The sequence below is a fragment of the Falco cherrug genome, chromosome 6 (assembly GCF_023634085.1).
Source record: "Falco cherrug isolate bFalChe1 chromosome 6, bFalChe1.pri, whole genome shotgun sequence".
Lineage (NCBI taxonomy): Eukaryota > Metazoa > Chordata > Aves > Falconiformes > Falconidae > Falco > Falco cherrug.
In genome coordinates this window covers 57,389,277-57,408,611 of record NC_073702.1, presented here as the reverse complement: position 1 = coordinate 57,408,611, position 19,335 = coordinate 57,389,277, and the positions used below count along the sequence as shown (strand labels likewise).

The window sequence follows — 19,335 nt, the reverse complement described above, 5'->3', positions numbered from 1 at the left end:
GCCTGCAATCTTCACGTACCCATCTTTCTCTCCACACGGTCTTCCTATCACTTCTCACAGCTAATGCTTCCAAAGCCCTTGCCCTAACCCCTAGTGCCTGAAGGAGCTCTTTCTGAGGGACAGACATGTTAGTCACAGCCAGAAGAGGAAATGAGCCCCTTCCAGGCTGCGTGCCACAGGAAAATGTATCCATAGCTTCTTTCTCGTGACTCTCCAGAAGACCACATTGAGCTGTTTTCTCACCTTTGGGCAATATTACCATAAAGTAAAAGTGAAGTGACTGCTGACAGCAGGGCTGACCCAGCCTTTGCCACCTGGACATCTAAACCTCTCACTAGTTTGGCCTCTGTGTCCTCAAAAGAAGAACAAATGCAAGAGAGAAGTTTGCTAACACGTCTATCTAATTTAGCCCAAGAATGCAAAACATTTGGGGTATGTGAGCTACAGAGTAAATCTGGCAGTGGTTGTTTCAAGTCTAATGGTGACACATGCAGCGCTGTTTAATCAGCTAAATCCCAGTCTGTGGAACACTTCCATGTATAGCAATGCTGTTACAACACTGCCAGCCGTGGACAGCAATGGCACCCATTCATGACTGTGTTTCAGCTGCCCTTCTTTTTAAGAGCCTGATCCAAGACCCACTAAAATCCCATTGACTTCAGAGTACTTCGGATCTAGCTGTAAAGAAGGGATTTCAGCATTCCTTTGTAACAAGGTGAAAACAAAGGAGCACTTTTTGGCTGCTGTTTCTCCTCATCTTTCTGCATATTTGCCTGTTCTTCCCCACCCAGGCAGCTCTGTTTGCTTTTCCCCACCCAGGTCTCTGCATCTCCAGTCTCATCATCTCTTCTCAGCTCACTCTTCCTGCCAGCTCTGACACCTGATGCAGCCTTAGGCCGCTTCGGCTGCCACCTCCCAGCTCTCTAACTTTGAAAAAGAAAACACTCACTGCCATAGCTTTCCTTTATAAAGGTCCAAAGGAGCTTCAGAGCATTCCCAATGAGATGAGAATGTCCAATGTTATTATCAGAGATTGTAAAGATCAGGAAAGAGGTTGTGGGAATCTCCATCATGGAAGATTTTTAAGGAGGTTAGACAAACATCCATCAGAGACAGTCTAAGTATAGTACTTCAGCTTCACAGCCCAGTAAGGGACTACATAACACTTTCTAAAATTGCTAAAGATTTTCCACAAAATTCTTTCTTGCCTGTTGCCTTCTGTAAGACTTCCAGAGAGACAGCATACTGCACATTCACAGAGCACAAATCCAAGTATCTCTGTCCATTTACATCAATATAAGGCCTCCTGCTGTCTTTACTAAGCTCAGACTTTTATTTGGGCCTGAGTCAAAGAACTGAAAACAACTTTCCTTTCATTCCGTCCGGTTTAGTCATTTGCATTGCTGAGATATTGGTTCACGCTCCTCTTTGCATTCATCAGCTTTGAATCATTGTGATAGAAGGAGTATAAGGCTTGATTTTCTTACAGAAAATTTAAGTGAACTTGTTACACTGATTCATCAGAGAGAGAAGCTAGTACCCCTCTGCCAATGAAGCTATGTATATTTTAAGAGCAGATGAAGATGTGGTCCGTGAGAGGCATATTCCTGTATGCGTAGGCCTGAAAACAAAGAGCTCATTTTCAGGACTGATGCAAACAAATACTATTTTTCAGTAATTCTGAAATTAATTTCAGTAATTTTTCAGTAATTTTTGTTGAAGCAGTTTTGCAGTGGCAAGAAATTAAAGGGGAGAAAAACAACCCTTATCATTTAAAGATGTGGTGACCATGCAAAATTGAGAAGAAGCATTTCGTAAATTTTCTATTTTTAGTTCCTTGAAATCCCAAATGGTAGCAAAACACATGAGTAAAATATGTACAGGTGATATAAAGGTTAGAATGTAACAATTAACTGTGGGGATTTTTCTGTTGTTGTTTGGTTTACAAGCAAAATGACCCAGTAAGGAAATTTCTCAATTCTAATCCAGTCCTCTCCAATATGGCAAACAGTAGCCCCAGGATAAAGATTTACAGCTACAGTTATGTCTCTGCTTTGTTCTTTAGCATGCATTTGCTTTCTGAAATTCTCTCATTTGTCATCTGAAGAACTCCATTTAAAAGGAAAACAGGCTTCAGACATGAAACACAGCTACATTCCTGAAACTTGAGATGAACAACCTTTAATTCATGCAACCTTTCATTTACAGTAATGTTTAATGAATGGGACAGTTTCATCATGGACATTGTTTCTCCCTGTCATTAGCCTGCAGAAAGGCCTAAAACTCTTAAGCATTTAAAGGAACGCTGTTTCAGGCTCGGTGTTCCCTCCTTCCCTCCCTCCCCTGCTCCCCATCACCCCTCCTGACTGCCCTTGTTCTAAGTGCATGATCTAAACACTGTACTCTGCAAATTACACATATTGTTGGCTTTGAGCTTTGAAGGATCCTTCCGAACACTTTTTATACAAACCCTAACAAGGTCAAGGTTGGAAAAATCTCAGCTGGTGGACTTGGATCCCATGAGTTAGTGACCATTTATAATTAATATTAATGAATAGCAGACGACAGATGTTTATTACTTAAGGAGAAATGTGCATTGCTAAACCAGAAGAATTTATTTAAATCCAGAGGAACTGACTTTATTTCTTGTACGGATGTGGGTGGTGGGAGGGCATGCCTGTGGGTGATCCAGCCCCTGCTACCTTTAAGCATGAGCGAGAAAACGATACTCTGTAAAGAAGGATCCTGAGCTCTCTATTTGATTGAAGAATCATGTTTGGTTCTCCAAAAAAAATCATTGAAGTAAGGAGGACTCTGTCCACTTCTGTGACTTTGATTTGAAGCAGCAATGGATTTATCCATAGATCCCAAAGCACTTACCAAACGTAGGGAACTCTTATCACCATTTTACAGTTGTGGAACCTGAGGAAGTCATACAAAAAGACTGTATTATAAAGGAAAAAAAGGTTTGTCACTGAGATGGAGGATCACATTCCCAGGCACAGTACATTTTATGTTGCTGGATTTTTATTTTTTTTTAACCTAGTGGTCTATAGCTACAATGGATAAATCTCTTAACTTTAAATGTGACACAGTGAAAGATGCAATATGGAGGTGGAGGAGTCTCTGTGAATCCTTCTGAATGCTACAGGCTTAAGGTTGATGGAACCTCTGTTTTCTAACTGAAAGCAACTCACTCTTTCAGAGCACTTCTTGGACATAGAGACATCTTGGGTAACATTTTCAAAAGTTCATGAATAATTTTAAGTAACTTCTTATAGTTTCTGGTTGAGATTGGAATAAGGGTCTATTTGCTCTGGAATCTTTGGACAAAGCATCCCACTGCTTTTAGTATCTTACTGTAGTATGTGTGCACCAGCTTTGCTGTTTTCATGCCCCTGAAATTTCTACACTTCTGCATGACAGTCTGTAAAATGTTTCTAAGCACGACATACCAGACCCTTGCAAAATATTATTGGTTTTAGTGGCTACAGGGTTGGCCTCAGATGTTATAAGAGTATCTAAGGAGTTGGCTAGCAAAAGCAGGTGGCACTCAGATCTGTAGAAATTGTGAGAAGTTTCTCCATTTGACTAATGTAAATGTTCTTGGAGCAGGCAGAAAGGTGATTAGCTACGGTTTTAAAGAGAAGCATAAACATACTAGTTGACTAGTGTAGAATGGGCTGCTTCAACCGGAGGCAGAAGGCAGTTGGAAAGAGAGACTGCTGGTCCCCACAGTCCTCAGTTTTCGGAGGCTGGAGAAGATCCTGATGTCTTGCAGTACATCATAATACAGCAGATGTCACTCACTGAACTTTTGCTTTGGGTTCCTTAGAACCTTTTTTCATCCCTACAACTTGGTTCCTTTCACCAGCCCTGCCGTATGGGCTGCGCACACCCCGCAGGCACACCAGGAAGTGCAAAGCCTGGGACTGTTACCAATTTAACAGCACTTGCTGTGGCACTCTTAAGACACCAGCCAAGCAAGAAGCAGGAAAATAAAACATGCCTACAGCAAGTTCTGCTGAACTTCCATTGTATGTTATTGGTAGGAACTGTGCTAGACAGGATGCAGGGCAGATCTCCTGGTGGAGTGGCTGAGGGGATACAGACTTTCCTTAGCATTTGGTGGTGCCCTCTGTCACGAAAGCCTGCTTTCTTATCTGAGTGGGGCTGCATCTCCTCTAACCTTCAGGCCACGTGACCTCTTTCATATCCCATCTAAATGGCATGGTGGTCACTTTATAAAGTATACTAAGTGAAGTGGACACCAGTGATGCACTGTCACATGGCATACTCATTCTTCACATTCCAGTTCAAGCTACTCATAAAGCTGGCTGCTCATTTCAGTGTGCAAAGCCTGTGTTACTACAAACAGCTCTAAATGCACAGTTCATTCCCAGAGGGATTTAAAAAGAATAAACTTATCACATTCTTGGGGGAAAAAAAAGAAAGACAAGACAGCCTGGATAAAATTTACATGGACAATTTCTATCTGTGATTCATTCTAAACTAAAGACTTACTGGTAATGTTAAAATATTTGCGTTCAAGCTTTTTTTCATGCATGTCCTCCATGACCCCAACTTAGAAATCCTTTTTTTTTTTTTTTTTAATATATATTTTATGGGGTAGAATTTTGCAAAGGAATGGAAAATACCAGATTATCAAAGTCATCACATTTCCCAGAAACTTGTTGATTTCAGTGAAGCACCAGTGGAAAGTAGGCAGGTTTTGAGACTACTTTGCCTTTGTGTTAGGTTTCTGCCTAGTATCCTGCCAGATTGTCCATTGGGTTGGCCTTTGGCAAGCTACCTGGCAGGCTGACAAGGACCTGAGAGCCTGAAAACCTGAACTCCCCTTGACAGTATCTTGATCTGGGCCACCCAACCTCCCCGAGCTTCCTAGAGCTAAGCTGTGAATCACTTTGTCATAAAACCTTCCTCAGCCTTTTTCAGAAGCAGCCTAAGAGTCTTGGTGATCCTAGTCCCATTCTCCACAAGCTGCTCCCTGCCTGGTGAACTGCCAGGTGTCCTCTTGGTAGGTGAGAAAAAGTCTTCAGAAACATGGAGATGGCCAAAGTGAAATGTCATGTCACATTTTTGAAAGGAGACCTTTTCAGTCTCTGATCTGTATGAAATTTAGAAACCTGACCTGTCATTTTAATCAGCATGAAAATGTATTTGGAAATATTAGCACTACCTAGAGAGAGGAGAATCAATGCTTTGGCCAGCTGAAAGAGCACACTCATTGGAGACACGAAACAGAAACAAACGATAATTTTTCAATACCTTGTTTTGAGAAGTATCCTTGAAGTAAATTCTCCATTTATACCAGAGACTAACCTTGGTGACCTCCACATGTTTAGGCAAGTACAACAGAGGGCAGAATTGGGCCTTCAGTGAATTTGAGTAGTAGCATCCTGGCTTTGGGCTGATGGTTTTGCTGAGTGGATCCGTCAGGGGCTGCCATTCCCCTTCGTGTTAGCTACTGCTGATCCATCTGTCGGGCTGGCCTGGGTTAGCTGTGGGACGTGCAGGGGCTCCCATCTACCTGTCAGCACAGGTGGCACCCCAGGTGGGAATGTAAACAAACTGCGCTTAGAGCGAAGGGGACAAGTGAACCATGCAGAGCAGGGCCAGAGGTGCATCCTGTTGATGATTCCTTGCCTTCCTTTACCTTCCTGGCACATCAGGAAACTTAAGAAGATGTAAGGAGGGGCTCCAGGGGGAGTGTATAGCTTCAGCTACACCAGCAAATGAAACAGTGGAAGATGCCTGGGTTCCCTGGCCCTGGCACCTAATACCGGGGTAGGAACTGCTGGCCTGGCCAAAGTGTTAGAGTTGGCACTTGCAAATACCCTCCAGGATCTGTACTCAATCATCAGATTAACCCAGCTCCAAGCCGTGGATGCTTAGGGGAAAAGGCATTCTTACGGATGCATCCCAACATTGGGATCGTATAAGTATCTTCTGAATTATCAGGTTACATTAATACAATCAGTTTAAATAAAGCCAAGGAAAACATCTTTTCTGGTTTATCTCTCCAGAGCACTCCAAGTACAAATTTGAGAACTAAAGCAACAAGATTCTTTGGGTGTTTTCTCTTTTTTACTATTTTACTAGAAAGAGTTCAAATGTCTGCTGAGGCACCAGCATCTGTCTCTTATCATGTATAACTTTTCTTGATTATTTCTAGAGAGGCAGACTAAACATGCAGCTCTGACATAATGCAGCATCACATTTTTATTTCTGGTTTGCTCAAAAGCCTGCACCAGCTGAACCAAGTCTCAAAAAAGGACTGTATTTATTACCTCAATCTGGGCTAATGGGAAGTCTTGGATTATTGGTGCCTAAAAGGAAAACAAGCTATTATAGATTTCTGCCAATATTCTGATGTTCTAACAACAGGGTAAGGCTTATTGGTACCAATCACTACTATTGCCAATCTTTGTATTGGCATCTGATTCCGTTAGTCTTAAAAGAGGTGTGTAAGGTGGATTTGGACACTGATCTACCTTTTGCCACTTTTAGGAGAGCTGTAAAAATCAAAACCTATTCAGAAGCCACTGTTAAAAATCTCAAAGCAAGCTCGGTGAGGAAACACCACTTTCCTAGATGCTGGCGTGGTGTATGTCACTTCTCACCCTAAGCACTGTAGAGTGGTTTTCTGCTCTGCTAAACAGCCATTACTTTCCTGTCTTTGGAAGCTGTGTTTGGAGTTTATAAGCTGCGGGTTCTTATAAGATGAAACCTGTTATGTAATTATAAAATTGTTGTTAGCACATTAGTCCTGATTAAATCAAGGCTGCTAACAAATTCCCTTAGTCCCAACAGACAAGTGCAAAGGAAAAAAATCCCCACAAGCTCTGACTTGAAAAGACAGCAGTAAATGTCTCCACAAACAGCAAACAGAACTCATTATCGAAACCATCCTCCTCGGTCTGCTGCTTTGACTGGAGGATATTCTGGTATTTTCAGGCACTGGCAGTGTCTTTTCTATGGCACAGGAAAGGCAGACCCAACTAATTTCTATTGCAAAGAGATCATCACAATACAGTTAAGTATTTCCATAAGCCTTGCTTAGGAGATCATGAGTGTAGCAGTATCTTTTTCCAAGCAGCCCACACAAGAAATCATCCCTTCTTACTTCCCATACACCTAATGGGATACAACTTACTCTTTATCTGCTACAGCAGCAAAGCCTGTATCTCCTGTCCTGGCACAGCTGATCTGCTCAGCCTCCTCTCTTTCCTCTTTGCCTGCTTTATGCAAAAGGCTGTTGCACAGATCAGATTTATTCCTGTATTTAGGCACAACATTCTCATTCCACCTAATATACCCACCTCAGCATCGTCCTCTCCTTGCATGGACAGGCTACCACACACATCATAAATAAAAACATTCTTCAAATGAATGCAATCTAGTAGCCTAGATCCTATTTTCAGAGGAAAATGAAGCTCAAGGATCCTAAATCTCAGAGAAAGATTTCTGTGGATCTCAAGCTCCAACATCACCTAGAGTCTACATGTAGAGAAGAGAAGTCTACATTCCCAAGAGAAGACAGAGCACATAAGTATAGGGTAGTTACTCAGTCATGCAGTTGCTCAGCTAAAAGTGTCGATATAATTTGAGATATCTTGGATTGTCTATGATCACCACATAGGACTGTGGATATGACACATGCCTTAAGACCTGAATCTGTCTGGACCGGTATGTGGAAGCCAGGTAGGCTGTCCTCACGCATCTCAACAGCAGGAGAACTTGAACCTACATTATACCAAATTAATTGCTCCTTGGATGCCTTTGGACCTTAGCTCCTTTAAAATTTTTAACCATATTTACTTCCATTGGTGCATCTTCAAGAGTAAGTGAGGCCAGGAGATACACTGAGCTGTGTAGCACGTAGGTAATTCTGAAGTTGTTGGCCCTCACCACTTTGGTCACCTGGAAATCTAGTGATTATGAAATAGGGCCACTACAACTAAGAAAATAATAATTGCTGCTAAGAAAATTATGCTGTTTAAATTTCAAAGACGTACCAGATGAATCAGCTGCTTGTGGCTTGTGAATGAAAGGAGAATGCCCTTTGCATCACTGGGCAGTTGCGGGTTTAGGGGGTTGTTATCTTGGCAAGTAGTGTGAGTACGTGCTACAGCCCGTGTTCCAGAAAAAAAAGTGTCACTCTTCTTGAAAATGAGAGTGATCTACTCATTTGCGTGATATGACACAACTGTATTGTAGATGGAGCTGTAGTAAGTGGATTTAGAGCCTGGGGCATCCTCCTTCTACTGGTATTTTTGCTCAGCACATGTCATGCTATTGTTGTCCAGGTCACATCATGAGGAAAGGGTGATGGACAGTCTCAGAGAACTAAAAAGTCTCTGAGAAGGTTGTGGATAGGTGGGAAGAAGGGTGATGTAGGGTGGTGGCAGTCAGCCCCCAAGTTTTGTCCCCATACCTCATGGGGTATGGAGGTATTGGGGCAATGACACCAGTGCACCAGTGCTGACATTGCTCCAGTGGCTGGGAAAGTGCTGAGAGGTCAGCTGAGGCTGTGAGGGGTGTGAAAGAACACTGTGGCACATTACAGCTGTGGCTTGTGGTCTTTTATTATAGCTATTCAGCTTATTACAGTGTAGTGGGGAGGATTTTGCGGTCCGTGGTGACATGCACAATAGAAGCGTCAGGACCCTTTCAGATAGAAGCCTATTACGTCGGTGCTTGCAACCCCAACAGGCGCCACTCAGTGACTCCTCTTGCCCTTTCTGCTCTCTGAGGGCAAATCATGGGAGTGACCTCTCCAAAATAAATATAATAATCCCAAATGCCTGACACCAGTCTCATCCCTCTGGGATTTCCTTGAGACCTACCTCGTGAAACTGCCCCCATCAAAGCGAAGAAGATTGCACAATCAGATTTTATGCCTTCCTGTAGTGGTTTGGGGTTTCAGTGCCCACGGAAGGAGAAGTGAACAAATACGCTGCTCTGAGTTCCCTGTAGTAATTACAGCTGAGTATAAGGGTGGGACTAAGTGACAATGCCTAAAGTAGATCAAATCTGGACCATGCAGGAGTTAATCCATGTCAACTGTGATTTTTTTCAGTAACTCTCTCCTACATGGTGTTTTTAAGTACCAAGTTCTCCCAAGTTGTGACCAACCCTTCCTCCCTTTACTCCATAAAACACCTGGTCTAGTAGAAACACCACATCTGATGTGATAATGCAAAGATTTCTCTGAAATACTTGCATACTTAAAGATGTATTCAGACATGGATTGCATAAATACAGACACAGGGATTTCTTCAACCAGGGGCTATAAATTAGATTAACAAGAACTCAGCATCTTTAAGCTGATTTGACATGTAATTACATTACTGTCTGAATTAATTTCACATCTAAGTTTAATTTCAACTACTGCACTTCTCAAAATTATAGCATGTCGTTAGATTTTCTTCAATATACAAAGTTGCTATAATTAGAAGTAGTAAAGTATCCCCTATCTGCAAGAAAATTCACTGGACGGTGCCTACAGACTAATTCTTCCAGTACAGTTGGCTGTACAAAGTTTTGGTTCTGGAATAAAAGCTTTCTTAGTGACAAATAATTACTTCACAGAATTATTAGAATCTCATGAATCGACATCTTCATGAGCAAAATAATCTCTTGGAAAACGTTTTACTATCTCCTATGTAAAAAGACTTATCCTCTTTTTCCTTGGGTTTTGGGTTTTTTGGGGTTTTGTTTTGTTGTTGGTTTTTTGGGTTTGTTTTTTTTTTTTGCTATTGAAAGGTTTTACTGAATCCATGAGAAGACATATACATTAGTAGCGTTAGTGCATCACCGTAAGAGAGTAACCTGCCCGGCAATAGCGATATTTGCACGCTGTGGCACATCACGCTGCCTTTTTCTACACCCTCTTCCCGGCACACTGGAAACAGTTCATCGTGTTTGCAATACAGAGCAAAGACCGAAGACGTAGCAGCAGACAAAACGCAGAGGAAGGGAACTGGGCAGGAAACACCCGTTGCTAACTCCTGGAAAAATAACTGCAAGGCAGGGAGTAGGAAACCTCTACGCATGCGGAGCCCTTGGCTCCCCCCGGCTCCCAGGGGCCGGCCCCGCCCGCCCGCGCCCCCGCCCCGGGCTGCCCCGCCGGCCTCCGCGTCCGCACCGGCCTGGCGCGGCACTGCGGCGCCCCCGCGCGGCCGAAACTGGCACCGGCCATGGCCCGGGGAGACCTTGGGTTAAATGCGGTGTAGCCACGGGAAAAGGCGCTGAAGGAGAGGGGAAGGGAGGGAGGGAGGGAGGGAGATAGACAGACAGACAGACAGACAGACAGACAGACGGACGGACGGACGGACGGACGGACGGGTAGGTAGGTAGGTAGGTAGGTAGGTAGGTAGATAGATAGATAGATAGATAGATAGATAGATAGATAGATAGATAGATAGATAGATAGATAGATAGATAGATAGATAGATAGATAGATAGATAGATAGATAGATAGACAGACGGACGGTAGGTAGGTAGGTAGGTAGGTAGGTAGGTAGATAGATAGATAGATAGATAGATAGATAGATAGATAGACGGACGGACGGATGGGTAGGTAGGTAGATAGATAGATAGACAGACGGACGGACGGATGGGTAGGTAGGTAGATAGATAGATAGATAGATAGATAGATAGATAGATAGATAGATAGATAGATAGATAGATAGATAGATAGATAGATAGATAGATAGATAGATAGATAGATAGATAGACGGAGAGATCAAATGTTACATGTTCAAACACACAAGGATTTTCTAACATTCTTCACAAGGGAAACAAATTTTGGGAGAATATTTCCTTCTAAATTCATCTAGTCTGACGCCCCCCTGCCATGAGCAGGGACATCTTTCACTAGATCAGGTTGCTCAAAAACCCACCCAGCCTGGCCTTGAACACTTGCAATGATGAAACATTAAGAATTTCTTCCTTACACCCAAGCAGAAATGCACTATGCAATATTATCTCCCCACAGCCAGTACACAAAGTTTTAATGTTTCTAAGGGGGCAGGAAGCTTTATTGGAGAGGTCTGTAGCAGTAACAAAATCCTCAACGCCTCACCTTTATACGCATATAAAACAATAAAGTACTTGAATACCTAATTTTGTAATGATGGTCTAAAGCTTGACTTGAGACTTGAAACACTACGTTTTAGTCTGAAGAGGGTCACGTACCCATGCTGGAGCTCACACTTTGTCATGGGATTCACGCTGCAATATTAAGAACCCCCCAGGATGGTTTGGTGGATATTAGGGGAGGGGAGAGGGATTTTTAAAAGATGTAGATGCTGAGCATTGGCACTGAAGGGGAGTAACATGATGGCTAATTTCCTTCCACCGTAAGCTCGGGGTCCCAGCCCAAGGTAAATTTAGACCAGTCAATAGTTAATGCTACCTGGCTTCAGCCATAGATGTCCCCAAACCAGCTGTGTTTCGGTGGACCACATGGAGCTGTGCCCCTGGCTGTGGGAGACAGGCTATGACTGTGTGAGATATTTATACCAGTTCTAAAGCACCAGGATTCTTCAGGGAGTTCTCAGTTTTCTGCTCAGTCAGACTGATGGGAGGTGCTAGTCCAGTGGCCCAATTTAGTAGTTCGATGAAGAGCTGGACATTTCTAAACACTAGTGCTAGTGCCCAGCTTCTAACAGGAGGTGCTAATCCAGGGCTGGTTTTACAGGCTGCAACAAAGTGAGGGAGTCAGAAATTGCATCAGCCTGAGCAAATCTTCTAACATGCCATCATTTTTATTTCAGGGAAAAAAAATAGGGAGGAGAAAAGAAAAAAGTCCAACAAAGATGAAAGCAAGGAGACAAGACAGGAAAGCAAAGGGCGAGCAGCCCGGAGACAAAACCGAGAACAGAGAGAAAACAACAACAAAACGCAGCCGAAGAAAAGAAAAGCCCCAAATAAAGAACAGAACCTGGCACCCGTCGACACTGCACATTAACAGCCCTCCATGATTGTTTAAGTCTTATGATGCTGCTATCTCTACCAGATCGCCCTGACAGGTGCTCCAAGCCTTCAGGCCGCAAATGGACAATGCTACCAGTTATTATTAAACTTTAAACAACATTCCAAGTACTTCCTATATTCTCCAAGCAACCATAGTTTATTAAAGAGATTGACATGAGCCAAGAAAAAAAAATAATCTAAAAATGGGATACTTTAAAACTGTTATATTATATGCTTCCATGCATCTGTAAAAGGCAATTAAGAAATTTTGTATATATTAATAATAGGGTATAAAATATAGCAATATAATAATGAATGACATTCAGATGAACAATGTTCTTTTCCTTTGTAAAATATTTTTCAAGTTATTGTTTAAGTATGAGGCAAGAGATATGTCTAAATCAAAGATGCAAATCGTATCCCTTCATATATTGTACGTAAATATTAAGAAAAGAGGAAAACATTTCTGAAGAACCAGTAGGAACCCAAGGTTTTATAACCTCTGGTGGAGCAGGATGGGATTGCCTTGTGGTTCCCTGGTCCATGCTCCAGACATGGGTGAGAAACACCAGGGGAAAGCCAGCAGGGCTTCGCAAGCTGAGGGAAAAGAAGCAGAAGCATCTGCAGCTTTGAACACTAAATCCCTGAGGCAGAAGGTGATGGAGCTGAGCTTGAGTAGCACTCTTATCTGTGGGACAACATAATGTTTTCTGTTCTAAACAGTGGTACCGTGTGTGCTGTTTTATGCTTTTTATACCTATGTGTAACTTAAGTCTACATTTCAAATTTTCTGGTGAATGACAAATCGTATTTGTAGGAAACAATGTTGAGTTAATAAAAACCAGAAAAATAGATCATGTAAATCATGTGTTTTTCACAGTGATGGTGTCGCCTTTTCTACTGGGGAAGGGAATAATTTCATAGCTTCACAGACAGAAGAGGACACAACTTACATCCACAATGCGCATCAAGTGAAAGAGTATCCACAACTAAGTCTATTGAAGGACAGAAACTACAAACTTCTGTACAATTTTAGTTAAATTCTTGGTTTAGTTCTCTCTGACACAGCAGAGGTGAAAATCTCCACTGATCAGAGGACAAACCAACCCCCTTGGTACTATCCTGGCTGTATTAGTGGTTAGAGTGACCCATGAATGAAGCACAGGCTATGCTATACACTGACTCTGCTCAGAAATGGATTTACCCTTTACAGTAATACGCTGAGGAACCAGCCTGCTTCACAGCATGTGTTTTGCTGCCACGCTTTCCCCCAGGGCAGTTGTCACAGGGGTAACAGCCTGCCCACTGCAGCTCATGGACTAGAAAATGTGGCAGGCGAGCCTTCCCAGGCAGTTCTCATCCCTGTTCACTATTACTGTTTCTTACAGTGAGTTTGACCTTAAAAAAGACTTTGCCCCACACTGCAGCCTGTCTCTCAGGTTGAAGAAGTGTGAGCAACAGGCTTCAGTGACTTTTGGAGGAACATCCTCATCATCCGGATAGCAATAAATGATGGTTTCCTACATTTTGCTTTGTGAGAGCTTTGTCTCTTAACGATATAACTATTGATGCAGTGGTCTAATAACATGGGTGTTTAAGTCTCCCACAGCTTGCCTCCAACTTTGATGAGCACTAGTGAAAAACTTTCTGTAATCGGTAACTGATTATATGCATATATGATATTTTTGCTGGTAAGAAGACCTAAATGCTAAAGGAGAATTTTTACAGAGATAAGCTTCATATGCATGTAGTGCTCATCACATACAACAAAGTTTGAATGGGTGAGAGAAAAAAGCAGGCTGTGCTGACTGCCTGTGAGAGGCACTTGACAGTGGGAAACTGGAGTGGGGGTGGCTACCCATGGGCTTCCAGCTCCACCACATAACTTGTCTACACCCTTCTCCAGAGTGAGCTGGTCTCAATCTCCCACTGCTGACCCTGGCAGCAGCAGCCATCTTCCTCCACCAACATCTTCCCGCCTTTTTGGCAGCAGCAACTGAGGAGAAGCTTGTCTGAAAGAAATGGAGGATGCAGGACCTGTGCTCAGCACTGAGGCTTTGGGTGATGCTGAATGCACAGAGAGGAAAGGAGAAATCCTCCTGCTGCCAGACTCAGTGATTGGCGCCAAAAGATGAGGTGCGAGCCGCAGTTCTGGGTTGAGAGGGTCTGGCGTTACAACAGAAAGCAGCGCTTTGGTGCTTCAAACCCTTTCCTGCAGCCGCAGTCATCCATCTGTCTGGGGTGCTGGTGGGTAGACAGGGATTTTCAGCTGCTCAGGAAGAATTTACTGCTCACTTTACTTCCTCCAGGGACAGGCTGTTGGCCAGACAAAGTATCCCTAGTTGGATTCACCAAACTAGACCACTGGCTGGACCACATGGATAAAAGAACCCAGAGAAGCTTTGTCTGCAACTCTTAAAACTAACTAGTAGGATTGTGTCTTTTCCCTGCCTTAATTAAATATAGGAGTTAAATGGCAAGGGGTTTTCAAATGGAAGAATGGCTTTTGATAAAAGCACAAGTAAAACTATAAAAATGAAAAAGAGTGTTCAGAGGGAAATTAAAAAGAGGAAAAAGCAAAACAAGGAGCTAAACCCAGAATGTCCTTAATCTGTTATTCTTTACTACAACACTGGGAGGTGTCAAAGGAATGCCATTTATCTGGCATAGAAGACTGGAAAAGCAGTATCAAGTAGTTCGAGAGCTACAGACTGAAGAAAAAAAAAGGGGGTGAAAGGAAAAAAAGAGAATATAAGGTACAAATGTAAGCTTTGTTATACACTGCCACATAAACCTTTATTACAAACTCCAACATGCCTCTCCCTGCTTACGCAAGTGGCAGTGACAAGAGAGATGGTTTGTCTTACCAAGAGCAAGACTTGAAATACTATCACCTTTCAGCCAGGGATAAAAATGTAAAAGGAATCTGGATTGTGACAGCAATAATTCATAGCAATAGCACCTGACAAACTATGATATAACTTTTCCTGGAAATGATCAAGAAAGATGCCGTCATGTTGTTCCCTCCCACACAGAATAATGTTTGATAATATATTCCTGTAGCCATGGTGAAGCACTAAAAAGTACATCCAATTCGTCTGGGCAACTAATATTTTCTCCAGTTCTGGCACTGAATATAGACTACCCTGATTGTAGGTGAACTACTCTATTGGGACTCCCAAGAAACTGAAGAAGAATATGGGCCTTTGCAGGCCAAATATGTATTGCAATGACACTTCTTGCCCACCCAGTAATAAATATGTAAAATCGGGAGCTGATGATCTCACATGCTAAGAGCGAATGGCGACTCATATGACCTTACTGGAAAAGATCTGATTCAGTACTGCAAGTAGCTCTGACTAAATTTGTGTGAAACTTCTTCCCTGACAATTGCTTCCCAGTTACAAAACACCTCAAAACCTTAAGAGTAAATTTTAAGTAATTTCCAGAGGATGATGAACAGAGTAGGATTATGAACAACTTTTCTTAAAATGGTAACTAAGTTGAAAGGGTGCTAATTTTCAGCCAAATGCATAGTGTGTTAATTATTAACCAGCAGAACTGGAATAAAATGCTAAATAAGTTATGGTCAGTAGATAAACACAAATGAGGTGCTATTTCTGACAGTTAAGCTGCTCAGGGAATTATAATCAGCAACAAAGACACAGAAAAATGCAAAAAAGCAAGTGTTATGGTTCAGGCTTCAGATCTGTCAGATCAAGCTGTAGCTTGTTCTCTCATGTGGCTCCATGTTAGCGAAGACTTGAATGAGGGAATCCAGTGTTAAGGTGTCAGAAACAGTTTAAGCTCTGAACTGCTGAACCCTTCATTGAAATTGTCCCAGTAGCTTTATTCTGAGCCACCAGAGCAGAGTTGCCAGGCTGATCAATGCACTAAATGAACGACAGGTTTTGCTGTACCCTGTAGCAAAGTGGCAGCAGGAGGACACACTGGCAGAATGAGACCATCACCATCACCAGTTATCCCCCACAATGAAGGCCTTGTGTCATACCCTCTAAGAGCTGCCGCTGGATACTTGTGGTTGATATACTGATGGGAAAGCAGCACATGAATATTGCTATTAATTCAGAAGTATTTCTCTATGGACCTCGTGAGTCACTGTATTTTTTGTTTCTGTGGTTTTAGGCTCTGAAACTTACTGAAGGCTTAATTTTATGACGCAGCATGAATGTACCATGACTCTTGCACTTAATTGCTATGCACTGTTATTTTCAGAGACAGCACTGGGTTTCATTTGCATGTTTCACATGAAGTTGCAAGCGTTCAAACAAAAAAATCTGCACAGCATGACATAACAGCTGATCACGGGAGCCATTCTTCACAGTGACATTCTGCAAGTGTCAGTGAAGGTGCAGTTTCAGGCTTTCCTAAGTCCAACAGCTAGGGCTTGGGTGGTATTGTCACATTTCCAGGTTCAGATCTGCTACTTCACTGCCATCACTTAGCACAAAGCTTACACAGTAAAGACCCTGTACTCTTATGCGGCAAGTGTACTCTGCAGTTACACATCCTCAAATACTTCTCCCATATGGCCTCTTGTTAATGGAGGATTACATTTTTCATACTATTTTGTAATTAATTGGCATAATTTAAAGACAAATCAGGATGTTTGTTCACCATTACAACAACCTGTCTTTCCCTTACATCTTCCTCTCCTAACTTAGCTGTGATATTCCTAGTGGATTTAGGCCTGCTTTTCCAGATCTGGAATGCTAATTGCATTTGCCCTTGAGAAACAAGATTACCCATTGATTGGTTTGGCACAGAAACTTCTGAATTTTCATGGGTAGATGAAATTTTTGTTGACACTGTTCTCTAGAGCATTTAATGGCCATATCAATCCCTCATACACAAGACAATCATTCCGTTTCTTAAAAATCAACCTCTGCACTCCTGCAGAAGGCTGACTGGAAGGGCATCTTGCCTGAGGAACATTTGTTAAACATTTTTTTAGATATAAAGCTGTCTGAGAATGATCATGCATATGTCAGCAAGAAAATGGGCCTTTAAGGATCTTTGAAATTGGCCATCTGGTGCTGTTTTTTAGAATTTACTAAGTAGTTCCTAGGAATAGTCTTAAAATGTATTTCAGCATCTTGTGGCTCTGTTTCCATCTCAACCTTATGTCATCCAATCTGGGCTGTTGCTGGAAAGGTTAATGACAGGTACGGTACTCTCCACTTTCTCAGTGCACACACACGTCTGCTCTTACACTCCATACATCTAAATTACTCTGTCCTGCTTGGCTCACATAGATGCTGTAGGTGGATTTGGGTTTGGGTCACTAACCATTATCCTTTCTGACTGGCTTTTCTTCAGTTAGGCACACATTTTTTTCTGAATTGCCTGTCTCCAGCTGTATTTTGGAAGCTCTGGTCATTGTGGTCACACATAGAAGGGAAGAGTGGTCTCACACTCACCTCTACTCTTCCTTCTTCCTCCCATCCTCTCCCCTTTCTGCCTAAGGGTCCTTTACTCCCCCTTTCTTCTGCACGGCCACCATTTCTTTCCTTCTTCTGATGTGCTTTGGGTTTCCTCACTGACAAATCTAACTGACAAATCCGAGTGTCACGCTGAGTGCATTTGACTTTCGTCTCCTCTTTTTCCTTCTCTTCACACCTCTCCCTTGCTTATATTAATGCAGTTGTTTCTTCTTATGAAGGCTATGAAGTAAAGTGAAACCCAACTGCCTTACCACCAGATTCACTTGCAGTCATGGAACCTCAGCCTGGGGAAAGGGGGATAAGGTAAGCAGCCTCTCTTGGATAAAATTGTCAGCACTACTTTTTCTGTAATCGGTACTGTGGAGACACAAGAAATTCTGCAAGTACCACAAAAATAGGATGCAATATAACAAGGACAGGAGGGAAAATAGTTGTCAGGTAGTTCGCGGCCTTATAAAGGGTGATGTGAATAAAATTAAACTAGCAACAGCAACCGCTTTTTCTTGTATAAAGAGAATGAAGAACCAGGACAAATGACCCCAGAATTAAGCCATTAGGTTTCAATTTAGTTAGTTCTTGATGTGCCTATAGGAGGAAACCAGAGATGAGATAAATTAATGCACAGATGGGAACAGAGGGGTGGATGGCTGCAGATAAGTAAGAAGCTGAAAAACACACTGACACTATTATTTAACCTATGCATGAAATAATCTCTAGTCATTCATAGTCTACTCCAGTGCATCTATAGCTAAACAGGTTAATAAAGCCCTACAGATGTTTGTACAGCCATTATCCAGGGGGAGCCAGTGCAACAACCAATACCTTGCACTAGTGCAACAGGTATTTTCCCAGAGCACTGGATTAAGGAACTGCTTTTGTGATTTTGGGGTTTTGCTTGTGGCTGAAAGACGGGAGGGAAGTTCCCCTTTCTACTTCATGCTATAGCACAAAACACCTAGTTTCACAAATGGTTTGATACTTGCTATATTATCATGCCCCGTATAAATATACATCAGTCCATAAAATAAGCTGCTATGAAAAAGGAAAATGTGGATAAAATTTCTTAGGCAAATCAACACAATGTGCTCAAGGGTATGTTTCTTTTTTAGAAAAAAAACCCCATACTGTTTTCTTCCCCTGTCAAAGTTGAACATGGTAGAAACTTTGAAAAACATCTTACAGCAAAAGCGTAATTCAAAATTATAAAGGAAGTTGTTTTTCACAGTGATGCTTTGTTCATAATAAAATCCTTCAGCAAGTAAATGACAACAAAATCTGTCATATAGCTACACTAATAATTCTGCTCTCTGGAAACAGGATTTACAGTTTCAGACAGCAGGAGGGGACTAAAAATGGGAAAATTATTTCCACATGACACTGACAGATACCAGTGCACTAGTTATTGGAAAAGTAATGTCCAAAATAATAAACAAACCCAAGGTTATCCTTTTACCACCCCTTTCTCCCCACTGTTAATCCTTAACGAGTTGATAGAAAAGCATCTGGTTCTGTAAGCCAGAGACTGAATAGCTGGGCAAGGAGCTGTCACTCACTCTGTTTTTAAACAAGGAGAGTTCTTGAACAGCGGCTCACATGCACAATTCTGTCACTTTTGGTGATGGTGCCTCCATGTCAGATACTTATGTCTTGCTGTCAACCTATCTGCTTACAGTATCTGAGATATTACTGCTCTTCCAGTGTCTCCCTTCCATTGCAGTGTCTTTTGACTACTCCCAGATATAATAAGCTTCTATTTTTTCCAGATTCTAGTTAATTCTTTCTGAAACACATTTCTACCCACCAGCCCCTGCCTTCTGTTCAGTAAGTGGGCCACATGTAGGATAACTAACACAGTTCTGCTGAGAAC

The 19,335-nt window shown here is 42.2% G+C and overlaps 1 protein-coding gene across 1 annotated transcript in view; it reads left to right on the top strand.

Annotated features, from left to right (window-relative positions):
• The window catches only part of RSPO3 (R-spondin 3), a 61,113-nt gene extending 48,256 nt beyond the window's left edge, over positions 1 to 12,857 (top strand). Inside the window, exon 6 of the mRNA XM_055714709.1 lies at positions 11,805 to 12,857. Coding sequence (XP_055570684.1) covers positions 11,805 to 11,998 — 194 coding nt within the window. The 3' untranslated portion in view covers positions 11,999 to 12,857. The remainder of the gene's footprint in view (positions 1 to 11,804) is intronic.
• Positions 12,858 to 19,335: the final 6,478 nt, after the last annotated feature.